General features: G+C 63.0%; 1 protein-coding gene across 2 annotated transcripts; it reads left to right on the top strand.

The window, feature by feature from the left end:
• The first annotated feature begins 3,003 nt into the window (after positions 1 to 3,003).
• On the top strand, positions 3,004 to 10,938 carry RHBDF2 (rhomboid 5 homolog 2). 2 transcript variants are annotated; one of them, XM_059828281.1, is made up of 17 exons: positions 3,004 to 3,157; positions 3,193 to 3,361; positions 3,940 to 4,132; positions 4,204 to 4,416; positions 4,987 to 5,121; positions 5,496 to 5,594; positions 5,872 to 6,077; positions 6,249 to 6,360; positions 6,918 to 6,992; positions 7,419 to 7,580; positions 7,737 to 7,837; positions 8,312 to 8,375; positions 8,522 to 8,616; positions 8,840 to 8,915; positions 9,332 to 9,432; positions 9,682 to 9,835; positions 10,498 to 10,938. In XM_059828281.1, exons 1-17 carry the CDS (start codon positions 3,004 to 3,006, stop codon positions 10,915 to 10,917), a joined length of 2,529 nt encoding a protein of 842 aa, XP_059684264.1. In that variant the 3' UTR covers positions 10,918 to 10,938. The 2 variants fall into 2 exon arrangements, with proteins under 2 accessions (XP_059684264.1, XP_059684265.1); XM_059828282.1 differs by having other exon boundaries at positions 3,004 to 3,129; positions 3,237 to 3,361.
• Positions 10,939 to 13,561: the final 2,623 nt, after the last annotated feature.

Below are 13,561 nucleotides of genomic sequence, written 5' to 3' on the forward strand. Positions count from 1 at the left end.
CTGGCTGTCTCGGCTCCCACCACCAAGAGCCATTTCTCAGGGCTGGAGGAGGATGAGGGTGTCCCAGGACTCACTCTGACCTCAGCGTGTTCCCATCCCCGGCTCTCCGGAGCAGCTGGCATCTCGAGCTCATTGCTGGCTGCCCAGGGAGGAAAACAAACAGCGTCTCCAGCTCACCAGTGGGACGGAAAGTTTTGCTTGCAGGGGCTGGACCGGCCGGCTGGCATTCTCCCAGCTTAGCAGCTATTAAATACCGCAGCGAGGCACCCGTGTTTCGTGCCCGCTCTTTGCGGGTGTCTTGCTTCCCAAAAGCTTTGCCAGGCAGCAGGCAAACACTCCCTGCCTGTCCTGCATGATTCCCCTGCCACGGAGCAAGGTGCATCGCTGCAAACAGCAGCTTTTCCTCCTTCTGCCGCCCTGTGCCAGCGGCTGGTCCATGTCCCCGGTGTCTGGTCACGAGCAGCCCCGTCCCCAGGGCCTGGGGAGTGTTGAGCTCAGCTCTCCCTTTGCCCAGGATGCTCCTGCAGCCCTCTGCTTTCCCTCGCCTGGCTTTTCACTGCAGCCTCTCTCCTCACCAGGCAAGGCAGGAGGAGTTTGGCCGTGCCCCGGGGCTCCCGTGCGTGAAGGACGGAGAAGGAGGAGGAAGAATAAGAGGAAGGCTGCTGCGGGTGTTTGCCATCGACACGCGCTGCATGGGATCCCTGCCACTCTTATGAGGTAAGGAGACCCTGGAAAGGACCGGCACTGGCTGAGCCCCCAGGAGAAATTTGGGAGCTGGTTGCTCCCAGCTTTGGTGCTTAATGGCAGCAAGGGGTGAGAGAGCAGCTGAGCTGCCAGCAGCACCCAAGGGTGCTGCTTTGGTGCCTCTGGGGAGGAGGGGAGGCAGGCACTGCCTCCAGCAACATCTTGCCCGGTCCTAGTGGTGTTTGTGTGACGACTGCCTTGCGTCTTCCCGTCTGGATCCCCACCATGAACTGATTTATCGCTGGAGAGGAGCAGGGCTAATTTGGGAATGAGGACCCTGCCCTGCCACCAGCCGGGGCTGCTGGTGCCCCTCGAGGGAGGGGTCTCAGTGAAGCCACTGCTTGGGTTGCATCTGACATTCCCCCCTCGCGTGTCTCACGCGTCTCCAGCGTCTCGCCCCGTCCCTGCCCTGCAGCACCCCAGCTAGCCCAGCACCCGTTTTAAGCTGTGCAGGGGCAGGCAGGAGCAGCAGGCTGTCACCTGGCCCAGGAGCCGGCGGAGAGCAGCGATGCCCTCTAATGCTACCGGCTCGGGGCTCCCATGTCCCCAGGGAGCTGGTCCTGGACTCCGGCATCCCCAGGGAGCTGGTCCCATGGGGTCCCCATCCTCCTAAAGCCAGGCTTTGCTTGTGGTGGGGTCTGAGGGGAGGGTCGTGCTCGGGACTCGGGAGTGGTGGCGGAGCTACGGAAGTGCCCCTGTGCCTGAGTCCTGCTTCGGGAACGGGCTGCCAAGGGGGGACCCTGTTGCAGAGGGGGCTGGTGGGGTCCCAATCACTCAGCTGATGGCTCAAGCGCCATTACCTAAGGAGAGCGGAGCCGTACGAGGCTGGTTATTGGGATCCTGGGCAGAGAGAGGAGCCAGGCCTGTGGATCGGGTTTTGCAGCCAGTGCCACTGTTGGACTCTGAGCTCCACTCGCAGCCGGGGAGCCCCAGCGGGACGCCTGGTCCCCCCAGGGTACTCTGCCGTCCCCCTCGGGTGGAGAGGGCCAGCTTCCATCTCCCCTTGGGAGCAGATCCTGTGGGGATGCCAGTCCTCGTGGCCGGCCCGCGGCAGGGCTCAGTGCATGCCGCATGGGGTGAGCGCTGCAGGTGACACCGTTCCTATGGCCACGGCTGTGCCGGGAGGATGAGGGATGCTCACGAGACCTGTGCAAGTCCCCTGGGTGCTGGCACGTGGCCGGGGGGATGTGGAGAGGCCAGAGAGGGCCGTGCCTCCCTTCGAGAGCCCCAGTAGCCCCTAATAGGATCTGGGACTCGCTCCCTTGCTCTAGGATGGAATTATCTTTCCTGCAAGGTCCTGCCCGGGGACCCTTGGGAGGGGATTGCTTGAGGAATTAACCACCTCTTGGCCATTAAGCTTGCCCCTCCTTGCACGTGGTGCCAAGGAGGATTCAGTCTCTCAGCCTGGTGTGTGCATGCACGTGCTGGAGGGGAGCATCCCGCATCTCCCCTCCCATGGGACACCCCGACATGCAGCAGGTCCCGGCCCTGTGGCTGGAGGTGGCACGGGCTGCCCCAGCCCCTCTCCCTGCAGCAGGAGCCATCCTCTGCATGGGGGCTGTGGTGCAGGTGGGGATGTGAAGAATTTGCTGAGCACGGGGTGTTTTCAGGCTTTGCATGTCCCCTGCCTGGCTGCGTCCCCTCCCTTCCCACCACTTGCCCCTGCATGGGCAGCTCAAGCTCTTTGCAGACCCTCCAGGAGCACCTGCGATCCCCCCTCGGCTCCCTCGCTGTGCCGAACCGTGGGGGCCGGTCCCCCTGTGTCCAAGAGCCGCGGCTGTGTTCCGTGGGCCCAGCCAGGGCTCGCAGGGACCCCCCCCCAGATTTCCCATGCACGTGCCAAGCGGGTCAGGCACATCCTGACGGGGTGGGGACTGCAACCTGGGCATCCCACAGGCACGTGCAGGGGCGATGGGGATGGTCTGACGCTCTCTCTCCTGCCATCACTCGCTCTGCTCCCGGCAGGTGAAGGGGTGGTGGTCCCGGGGGACTGGGAGTGAGTGGGAGATGGAACCCACTGTCCACCCAGACCCAGGGAGGGGGTGCAGGCGTCAGGGATGCGGTGGCTGGGCTGATGACGATGAGGTCGACAGCACAGCCAGTGGCATGGGGGGCTGAGGCTGGTGAGATCCTGCTGGTGAGGCCCCATCTCCTGCTGGGACCCCGCATCTCCTCATGCGTGAGCTCCTGGGGCCATATTTCTTCTCATCTCGCTGACTCCTTGCACCTTCCCAGCGTGCCAACCACCACTGGCCCAAGATGTCAACTGGCGACAAGAACGGGGGCAGCCGCTCCAACAGCAGCCGCCTGCAGAGCAAGAAGCCCCCCAACCTCTCCATCATCATCCCCCCGCGGGAGGCGGAGGAGGACGGTGCCCACAAGGAGGTGAGTGACAGGGAGCTGCATCCATCCCATGCTGGGCTTGGGGGTCTGCTGTCCCCGGGGGACTCCCCCATGCCATCCCATCCCTAACACACTGCTCTGCCTTCCAGCCCTCCAAGGTCCCCATCTACCGAAAGAGCAAGAGCCTGCAGGAGCCCCGCTCGAAGGGATGCGACGGCTCGGAGCGCCGGCCCGGCTTCCGCCGGCAGACTTCCCTGTCCCAGAGCATCCGCAAGTGAGGGCCGGGGAGCGGTGGCGTGAGGGCAGGGCAGGCTCCAGCAGCGGCTGGATCACCGGAGGGGTCCCTTGGTCCCCATCGGAGTGTTGTGGCTGTGGGTACTGGCAGAGGACTTGGGATGGGGATGGAGAGTTGGGGCTCGGAAGGGAATGCCTTGGAGGTTTTTCTGCAGCTCTGCTTTGACTCGCTGGTGTCTGCCTGGGAATAATCCTGCAGCAGAATTGTTTAGCGCTAATTCACACCATTGTTTTGTACATTGAGGAAATTTCTCAGCCCCATTTTTGTAGGACCTTCACAAGCACCTCGAGCTGGATGTCTGCTGCAGCCCAGAGCTGATGCGCTGTCCTGTGCAAGGTGCAAGTCTTGATGGAGTTACCTCTCCAGAGAGACCCAAAGGCCAGCGACCGCTCTGCAGCATCCCTTTCCGACCCGTAGCCAGGTCAAAACTACCCTGCTAAGGGCTGAACTGAGACATCCTAACCCAACTCACCTGCCAGAGGGGATGCCCGGGTGGGGCGGCAGTACCTGGGGTGGGGGGACCAGCTGGGTGACAGGCGTGCCCATCGTGTGTCCAGGGGCACGGCGCAATGGTTTGGCGTCAGCAGCGACTGGGAGGGGAAGCGGCAGCAGTGGCAACGCAAGAGCTTGCAGCACTGCAGCATGAGATACGGCAAGTTGAAGCCTGCCTACCGCGACATGGAGCTGCCCAGCCAGGAGGTTCCCTCCTTCCAAGGCACCGAGTCGCCCAAGCCTGCCAAGATGCCTAAGGTAGAGCTCGGGATACGGGGTCCAGCTCCCAGCCTTGCTCTCCCAGCACCGACACCTCTTCCCTCCTCCAGATCGTGGACCCACTGGCCAGGGGCCGTCCCTTCCGCCATCCCGATGAGACCGACCGTCCCCACACGCCCCACCATGTCCTGCCCCCGCTCACCCCCGGCGTCGTTTCCTTGGCGTCCTTCAACAGCATTCGCTCCGGCTACGGCCGCCTGCCGCGCAGGAAGAGGGAGTCCGTTGCCCATATGAGCTTCAAGGCGGCAGCAGCCCTTCTCCGCGTGAGTTTTGGGGACCTGGGGGGCGTCATCTTCTTCCTGACCCAGATTTCAGCTCTGTCCCTCGTGGGACAAGCCTTGCTTCTTGGCTTTTTGCTTTGCACAGAGACCGTTGTCTCTCCAGGGTGGGTTTGAGGGGGGAGATTGGTGTTTTTTAACCTGAGCTCTCTTAAAAAGAGAAGTTTTGGTGATAACTGGACATCTCTAGAAAAAAGTAGCTTCTGGGTTTCACTGCTGAGGAGCCAGGAATCTTCTCCGGCAGCTTTCTAGCCCCTGGGGAGCCCTGGGCAAGCCTCGGTGCCGGGTTTGTGGGACCAATACCAAACAGGGGGTTTAGAGTTCGCTTGTCGTGCTGACTAACGTGGTCATGGTCCAACGCTGGCTCTCAGGAGCTAAAGGCAGTATCTGCTGCCAGCTCCTGCTGCCTGCCCTTCCCATGCAGGGGAAATGGCAGCCGGTTGGGATTTAATTCTTGCCACTTGGCTTTGGGGAGGGAAGCTACAAGAAGCCCTCGGTGCTGCAAAAACTGGGGGGCTTCTGGTTGCTTACCCTCCTTTGCTTCCCCTGCCAAAGGGACGCTCTGTCCTGGAGCCACTGGCTCCCAAGCGGAGGATCAACAAGAGGAGCTTCGTGTACCCCAGCTTCATGGACGAGGACATGGTGGATGCTGCCGATACCCTGGACTCGTCCTTCTTCAGTAAGGCAAGCGCCGTTCCATGCCAGCCGCCGGAGCGGGGAGGGGTCCCGGTGCCCCAGCCCCCGCTGGGCATGGAGCGGGGCTCTGACGGGGACCCCCGTGTCAGTGCTGCCCCGGGAGCAGGGGCATCGGTGGCCACTGCACCCGGCGCTGCAGAGCCCCGGTCTTGGTGATGCTCCTTGGGGGTGGCAGGGAGCGACACCACCATCGTGGGCACGTTTCACACCCTGTGACATGCAGTTAATGGGGTGTCGATGGGGATCCCCAGAAGTGGAGCCGGGCTGGCCTGGTGATGGGCATCCTCGGTCAGGGGGAGCTTTCTCACCCATTGCACACATCCAAGAACGCGTCTCCATCCTCCTTCCAGATGGATATGCACGACGAGACGTACTCCATGCCCGATGATGTCTTCGAGTCGCCGCCTCTATCGGCCACGTATTTACGCATGCACCCGGTGGGGGAGGATGCCAGGGTGTCCCCCGAGGTGGAGCAGCCCACCCCGTGAGTACCAGCTGTCGGAGGGTGCTGCCCCCAAGGCTGCCCAGCTCCCCTGCCGCGGTCAGGACAATGTCCCCAGCCATCCCTGCCGTGGGGCACTGGGCACTTTTGGCGTGCTCCTAGGAGGATGAAGCCAAGAGGTGCCCTAGCCCACATCCCAGGCATCCTCTGGCCTTCCCCAGCTCTGGGCTGTGGCCGTGGGGTTGCACGTGGGGGATTTCTCAGCAGGCATGATGGGTTTCTCCTCTCTCTGCAGGCGGGAGGGTGTCCGGCTCACTTCGGCCTCCACCGGCACTGGCCCGGCTCCCCGGCGAGGCAGGCGCATCGCTTCCAAAGTGAAGCACTTTGCCTTTGACCGCAAGAAACGTTACTATGGGCTGGGGGTGGTGGGGAAGTGGCTGAACAGGACGTACCGCCGCAGCCTGAGCAGCATCGTGCAGTCGCAGCTGGAGATCACCGACAGCCACCGGTGAGGAGGGACCGATGGGACGGGGATGGGCACGGGGCTCCTTGGGGCTCCCCAGCTGTAACTCAGATGTGTGTCCCCCTCGATGCTTGGGGACCAGGGCTTGGGGGACTGCAGTGCCCCTTCGCCCAGCCATCCTTGAGCTGCTCAAATTTTGGGTCCTTTCCCCCGCAGGCCATATTTCACGTACTGGATCACCTTTGTCCACATCCTCATCACCTTGCTGGTCATCGGCACCTACGGCATTGCTCCCATCGGCTTCGCCCAGCATGTGACGACAGAGTTAGTAAGTTTAAAAGCTTCTGGCTGGGACTGTCCCCTCCCAGCTCTCCAATGACATGTCTGGCTCTGAAATGGCAACCAGCTAGCTGCTAAGGAAAGCAAGGCTGGTGTCTGAGGGGTGCCTTCAACATCTCAGAGGGGCGATCCTCCCTCTGGGGTTAATCCTAGGAACCTGCAGCTGGCTGCATTGCTCCCCGGCACCCAGGCTGGAGAGAAGAGCGGGCATCCATCTTCCCGGGGGGGACTGTGACCACCTGTGTCCCGCGCTGTCGTGCTCCCTGCTAGGGCTGGGAGCATCCTGGGGTGCCGCTGGCTCCTGCTGTTTGGGGGGCTCCATTAAATAACCAGGGCAGGGGGTCCACGTGTGCTGGACGAGCAGCGGCATGTTGCAGCAACACACGTGCTGGCAGCAGTGCTGCTCTCCCTCCCACCTTGCTGGTGGGACCCAGAGCCCTTCCCCTCAGATGAAGGGGGCTGCTCAGCCCCCTACGAGCAGAGGGAGAGGGGGCTGCGCCTGACCCGGCCCCCTCGGTGGGAGCTGACCCTGGCCTGGCTCGGCAGGTGCTGAGGAACAAGGGCGTCTACGAGAGTGTCAAGTACATCCAGCAGGAAAACTTCTGGATCGGGCCCAGCTCGGTAAGGGCTCTGCCGGACCCTCGCCCCCCAGCCCAAGGCTCTGCCCTCTGCCAGCCTCTGCTCCCCCTGCCCTGAGCCGAGGGGTGGCCCTGGGGCGCTCCTCTCCCCGGGGGGAAAGCTCGACCCCTCGTCCCAGCCTGCTGCCCCACACCCTCGGTGCCCCGATCCATCCGGGACCTGCTGCCCGGTCCCAGCCTGGGCTGGGGGCTCAGCAGCGCTTCCCAGAGCTGCAGCATCATGGTGGGAAGGTCAGAAGAGATCCCATCCCCTTCCCACCTGCCTTCCCCCCCACTGGGGTAACGGAGACTCAGGGCTGTCGCCTGTGGGGACCCCCTGCCCCTGCTGAGCTCTCCCTGGGGGCAACTGGAGGGAAGGAAGGTGCGGGAGGGCCACGGAGTATCCCCTGGACTGGCATCTCCCTCCCAGATCGACCTGATCCACCTGGGAGCCAAGTTCTCCCCCTGCATCCGGAAGGATCAGCAGGTGGAGCGGCTCATCCAGCGCGAGCGGGACCGGGAGCGTGGCTCCGGCTGCTGCGTCCAGAATGACAACTCGGGCTGCATCCAGACCCTGCCGCAGGACTGTTCGGTGCGTGCCACCACTGCCATGGGCTCCGGGAAGTGCTGGGGATCCCTGGGGAAAAGGGGGAAAACCATCTCCGCCCTGCACAACACCAGTGCAGGATGTGTGCAGGGTCAGAGCGGTGCATTCCTGCCACATCCTCAATCTCTTCGTCCTCCCCAGGAGACGCTGGCGACGTTCATCAAGTGGCCAGGCACCAACGCACCAGCCGTGGGCTCGGGTGCGAGGCGGACATCGGGGGCCGTGTGTCACCAGGACCCTAGGTAGGAGTGACGGCTGGGGAGAGGCACCACGGTCACCCAGCTGTATGTGGGGCTGTGTTTCCAGCTTGGATGCCTTGAATCCTCTTGTCCAAGGGGCTGGGGAGCTTTTACACACCATAGGAGAGTGATAAGGAAGAGGGAGGCAGTGGGGAAACTGAGGTGGGGTCTGTCCAAAATGTAGGCAGCAATGGGTGATGCCGTTGTCTTGCGCTGGCTCCTGCCTGCCCTGCTCCGCTGGGATGGGTGATGCTGGGAGGGGGTGTCAATGGGCTTGTCCGACAGATGCGAGTGCCGTGGGGCTCACCGGCAGAAGGTGCTGCTGTGGAGTGTTGCAGGACACCGATGTGCAGGATCCCTCCCAAACCAGGGGAAGGGGCAGGTCCCGGGGCTGTCTGTGCCCGAGGGCGGTTACTAGTCTGTGGGGAGTGATGTGTTAGGGGGGGACCCATCCTGACCCCCACCTCCTTCCGCCAGGACGTGTGAGGAGCCGGCATCCAACCCACCCCACGTTTGGCCAGACGATATCACCAAGTGGCCGGTAAGAGCCCGGTGCCACTGCGGGCTGGGTGGCACCGTGGCGGCAGCCGCCGTGGGAGGCACGGTGGGTGACAAGCCAGGCACGGGGGCCGCAGGGAGCGCTTGGGGCCAGACCCTGACCTTGGCTCCTCTCCCTCCTGCTTGTAGATCTGCACCTACGAGACTAAAACCAATCACACGGGCTTCACCCACATGGACTGCCAGATCAAGGGCAGGCCCTGCTGCATCGGCACCAAGGGCAGGTGGGTCGCAGCGATGGGGGCACCCAGCCGGGCTCGGCTCCCCCCTCTGCTCCGCTGCCTGTTGTTGTCCCATTAGCATCCTGTGCCAGGGGGGAGAGGGAGGTTACGGAGCCTTGGCAGGGTGGGAAGTGCAGTGGCGGCACTGCGGGAACGGAGGGGGATGCTTGGGGGATCAGGGAGCGAGCCCTGCCCCGAGCGAGCCCGCTGCCTGCCCTCTGCCCAGCTGCGAGATCACGACGCGGGAGTACTGCGAGTTCATGCACGGCTACTTCCATGAGGAGGCAACGCTCTGCTCGCAGGTGAGTGGGGTCGGGGACACGGGACGCGATGCTATCAGCCGGGTCACACGTTGCCATGCTGATGCCAAAGGGTTTTATAGTATCCTGGGATGTGGCTGGGATGGGTGTGAGCAGGGGGGATGCAAAGTGCAGGGACTTGCCCAGCTATCGGCTGGACTGCTGCTGCTGTGGCATGCCTGCCTTGCTGCTGTGGGGCAGGAGGATACGGGGCTTGAGCCAGCCTCACCCGGGCATCACCGCTGTCCTTGGGAGGGGCACATTCCGGGCAGGAAAACGGCCCTTCAGCATCTCCTGGGGCAGTAGGGATGCTCGGTTGCTCCATCCCCAGTGTCATCAGTCATATGTCCCCATGACCCGTCCGTTGCTCCCTGCGGCTCTGGGCCCCCGTCACCTCCCCATCCTCCCTGTCTTCGTAGGTGCACTGCCTGGACGAGGTCTGCGGCCTCCTGCCCTTCCTCAACCCGGAGGTCCCCGACCAGTTCTACCGCCTGTGGCTGTCCCTGTTCCTGCACGCCGGGTGAGCCGCGGCCCCTCGCACCCCCAGGGGATGATAGGGGTGACTGGGGACCGGAGTGTCCGTTGGGATGGTCTGTGATCCCTGATGGGCTGGGAGAGAAGAGGGGAGGACACCCCCAGACTACAGTTGACACATGCCATTGGCGGAGGGTGTCTTGTAAGATGTCTCGTGCCCCGGGGCGGTGGGTGGGAGGGCTGGGCAGGGGCTCTGGCAGGGCAGGGGTCTCTAACGCAGGGTCTCTCCCCATAGCATCATCCACTGCCTGGTGTCAGTGACTTTCCAGATGACGGTGCTGAGGGACCTGGAGAAGCTGGCGGGCTGGCATCGCATCTCCATCATTTTCATCCTCAGCGGTATCACGGGCAATCTGGCCAGTGCCATCTTCCTGCCATACAGGGCGGAGGTGAGGGCTGGGGGGGGGGTGCTCTGCCCACATCACCCTGAACCCAGCCAGCTCCCCAGGGACCAAAGGACGCCCCTCCCTGCCCCTGTCCTGGCAGAGGTTTGGGGAAGGGGCTGCAGCTCTCAGCACGAAGCTCTCAGCCACTGGCAGGTTTTGGTGCGGGGGGGTGGGAGGCTGGTGCCCCTGCGGCGGGGGGAGTCTCTGCCCCACGTGTAGAGTTCAGACATGCCGCGTGGGTCACACGTCGTCACGTGTCGGTGTGTACGCGGGGTCCCCGGGCAGGCAGATGGCTAATCTGCTGGCAGCAAAACCCTGCCAGGCTTTAAATGAGATCACGCCAAGCACCCTAATCCCCCCCGGGGGTGCGTCAGGACCGGGGAGGGGGGGCTGTGGCCTGGGAGGGGGTGATGCTGCCTGGCTGCTGAGTCACCAAAAGCACCGGCTCTGCTGAAACAGGGCTGGCGTGCTCCCCTCCCCTTTCTCCCGTGCCAGGGCTCCCACCCTGTGCCAGTACGAGTGTGGCTGCCCCATTGTAGCGCAGCCTCGGAGGGATGCAGGAGCCAAATGCATTTTGCGAGGGGAAGAGGTGGTCTCTGGGGACAGGAGGACATGTCCTGGGTGATGTGCACAGGGTCCGGCCATGACTTTCCCCATCCCCGCAGGTGGGCCCCGCTGGGTCCCAGTTTGGCTTGCTGGCCTGCCTCTTCGTGGAGCTCTTCCAGAGCTGGCAAGTACTGGAGAAACCCTGGAAAGCCTTCCTCAACCTCTTCGGCATCGTCCTCTTCCTCTTCATCTGCGGCCTCTTGCCATGGATTGATAACATCGCTCACCTCTTCGGCTTCCTCAGCGGTCTCCTCCTCTCCTTCGCCTTCCTGCCCTACATCACCTTTGGCACGGTGGACAAATACCGCAAGCGAGCCATGATCATCATCTCCTTGCTGGTCTTCGTGGGGCTTTTCGCCTCGCTGGTGGTCTGGCTCTACGTCTACCCCGTGAACTGGCGCTGGGTGGAGTATCTCACCTGCCTGCCCTTCACCAGCAAGTTCTGCGAGAAGTACGAGCTGGAGCAGGTCCTGCACTGACCCCGCCGGCGGGGACGGGGCTGGGAGAGGCGCTGGCGGTGATGCTTTCCATGGGGTGGGTCTTCACCATCCTGCAGGAGACAGTGGCTGCTCCGGGATGGGGCAGACCCCGGGCACAGCTTCATCCCCGGGGCTGGCGGGTTTGGGCTCACCCCTGTTAAATGCTGGGGATGCGCTGGGGAGCGGGGCTGGAGCCACCCTGCTTTGCACCCCTTTGGGGCTGCCTCTTGAAAAGCCATAACTGATTTGGGGACGGACCCCAGCTGCTGCCTGTGTGGGGAAAGGGCTGAGGGAAGCAGGATTTCGGTGCATCCATGGCCAGGCTGGGCTCCTGGCCTCGGGGCTGAAGCTGCTGACATCTCTTGCCTGTGCCCCTGCCTGCACGGGGTCCCGTCCCACCTCGGTGCCCCGGGGTGCTGCAGCTCATACTGTGAACACAACCCCCTTTTTTGCAGGGGCAATTTTTTTTTATCCGCAGCTCTTTGGCCCGAGGGTTTCCCCAGCTTTGGGCTCCCCGGAGCCTCTGCTGCAGCTCGGAGGTGTTCAGAGCTGAGCCTCGAAGGTATTTTTCAGTCCTGCTCTCACATCTAATGCTCCCCTGAGGCTGTGGAAGGAGGCTTGTGCTTCCCCAGCTGGGCTCCTTGCTGGATGGAGAGTCAGGACTCGGCGTGGGGGTGCTTCTTTTCCCCTTATTTCAGTGAAATTCCCTTTTTGGAAGCAGAGAAGTGGCACATACTGCCTTTGTAGCACTGTGCCGGGAGGCAGGCATGGAGAAAAATACCATGGGGGGTTTGTGTGGCTGCTCCTGAAGCCCATGGACCCCTCTGGAAGCCATCGGTGCTCCCACCTTTCACTGCTGCCTCCAGTGCCTGCTGTTACCCCTTTCCCTTTTTCAAAGGTGTGGAGATCCAGGCAGCCTTCCCCACATCAAGTGGTGCTGGACGGATGAAGCGCAGGACAGGGGCCGTCGCCTTCCCCCTTCCCTGCCTTGAGGCTGCAGGTCCCCACCTGCCCCCAGCCCTGGGCTGCTGCTCCCCAGCATCTCCTCCTCCCTCCCACCGGCCTCGGTGCGAAGGCAGGTCCTTCCTGGGGTCTGGGTGACTCCTCTGGGCTGGTTTGGAACCAGACTGGTGCCGGGCAGTCTCTCCCCTTGTATGTGTCGCTTTGGTGCTGGTGGGTCTCAGCGCTGCTAAACAGGGGAAGATGTGAATCCCCCAGCTGGGATGTCCCAGGATGAGTATTCAAGGGCTGGGAGCTCAGCTCCCTCTGCCACAACTGCTCTCCGGGTGACCCCAGGAGCTCTCTGGCACCTGCATCCCTACCTCCACCACGGGCCAGTTTTCAGCCCCGCTCCATCACTCCGGTTGCAGCTCCAGCCAAAGACAGAGACTCCACCTCATTTGTCTCTTTTTGATACTTTTTTTTTTTTAAAAGCTGTGGGTTTTTTTCCCCCTCAATAAATTTCTACCTGTATTTAATGAGATGCACAAGGCCTCTTCTCCCTTCTCGAGCGTGGGGATGCAGCACTTTTAGGGGGTTTTGGTTGTTTTGGTGATGGTCAGCGTGGCAGGGAGAGAGGCAGAGATAGGAGTGCCTGCGGCTGGTACCCTGATATGCAGGGCTGTACTCTCCCCCGGTACCCCTGAAACCCCTCCCTGGGAGGGGGACAGGGTTTGGAGGGTCTCTAGCAGAAGGGGAAGCCAAATGCCTGGAGAAAAAAGTCCCACGGAGCCTCCTCACCCTGCCCAAGGGCAGAGCCACCCCTGCCTGTATCCCACCCTTCGTCGCATGACCCAGGGCGGGATTCGCCCCAGCTCCCCCAAAGCTGCGATGCCCCGAGGGGTGTTGGATGGCTCCCCTCCTGCCAGCTGGTGCCCTGCCTCTGGCTGTCGTGGCAAGGTGATGGTTGGAGTAGGGCAGGAACACACACGGGCTGCGTAGAAAACCACTGCCACATCTTTATTTGCTGCTTCCCAACAGCCCAAGGCATTTGTAGAAGGCTTGCCCTGGGCCAGCTGTGGGTCTGGGTGGGGGGGGAACTGCTTTGGGTTGGCCCCCCCCAGGGAGGCTCTGCAATGTGTGGCTGGGGGTGGCCGTGGGCTGGGAGTGCGCTCCAAGGGGTCTGGAAAAATGTCTGCGGGCAGAGGGTGGCTGCCGGAACCCCTGCCTGGTCTGGGGGCTGCTCAGGGGGGGCTTGGCCATGGTGTGCTTCACTTGTGGTGGTGGGAGGGGGGCGCAGGGCTGGGGGCACATGGATGTAGGGGCTCTGCTGGGTGTCTCAGCGACACGTGGCTGTGAGTGCCCTTAAATCAGCGGAGCTCCTAGGGTAATGCCTTTCCATCCCCGTGGGGCAAGTGGCCCTGCAGCCCACACTGGCTTGGTGTACAGCCCCAGCTAAAGCAGAGACTGGGGGGTTGGTGCTTCCAGTGGGGCCGGGGGGGGAGATTGTGGTCCCCAGCCCTGCAGGGCTGGGATGGGGCTGGGCTGATCTCCTGGCTAGAAGGCGGATGTGGCAGAGGGATCAGCTGGAGCCAGAGCCAACCAAGAAAGATGTAGAGCCATGATGGGGATGGAGAGGGGTCACAGCCCCCCTCGAACCTGTCTGCTGCCCCCCCCCAAGCAGAGCCGGACCCAGGGGGGGGAC

Source organism: Gavia stellata, chromosome 22, assembly GCF_030936135.1.
Source record: "Gavia stellata isolate bGavSte3 chromosome 22, bGavSte3.hap2, whole genome shotgun sequence".
In the NCBI taxonomy this organism is placed as follows: domain Eukaryota; kingdom Metazoa; phylum Chordata; class Aves; order Gaviiformes; family Gaviidae; genus Gavia; species Gavia stellata.

Excerpts from the sequence above, each read along its gene's own strand:
- RHBDF2 (XM_059828281.1), top strand. The coding sequence starts at position 3,004 with ATGTCAACTGGCGACAAGAACGGGGGCAGCCGCTCCAACAGCAGCCGC. Across the intron at positions 4,133-4,203 it reads AGCCTGCCAAGATGCCTAAG|ATCGTGGACCCACTGGCCAG; the intron begins GTAGAGCTCGGG and ends TCCCTCCTCCAG. Across the intron at positions 7,838-8,311 it reads GTGTGTCACCAGGACCCTAG|GACGTGTGAGGAGCCGGCAT; the intron begins GTAGGAGTGACG and ends TCCTTCCGCCAG.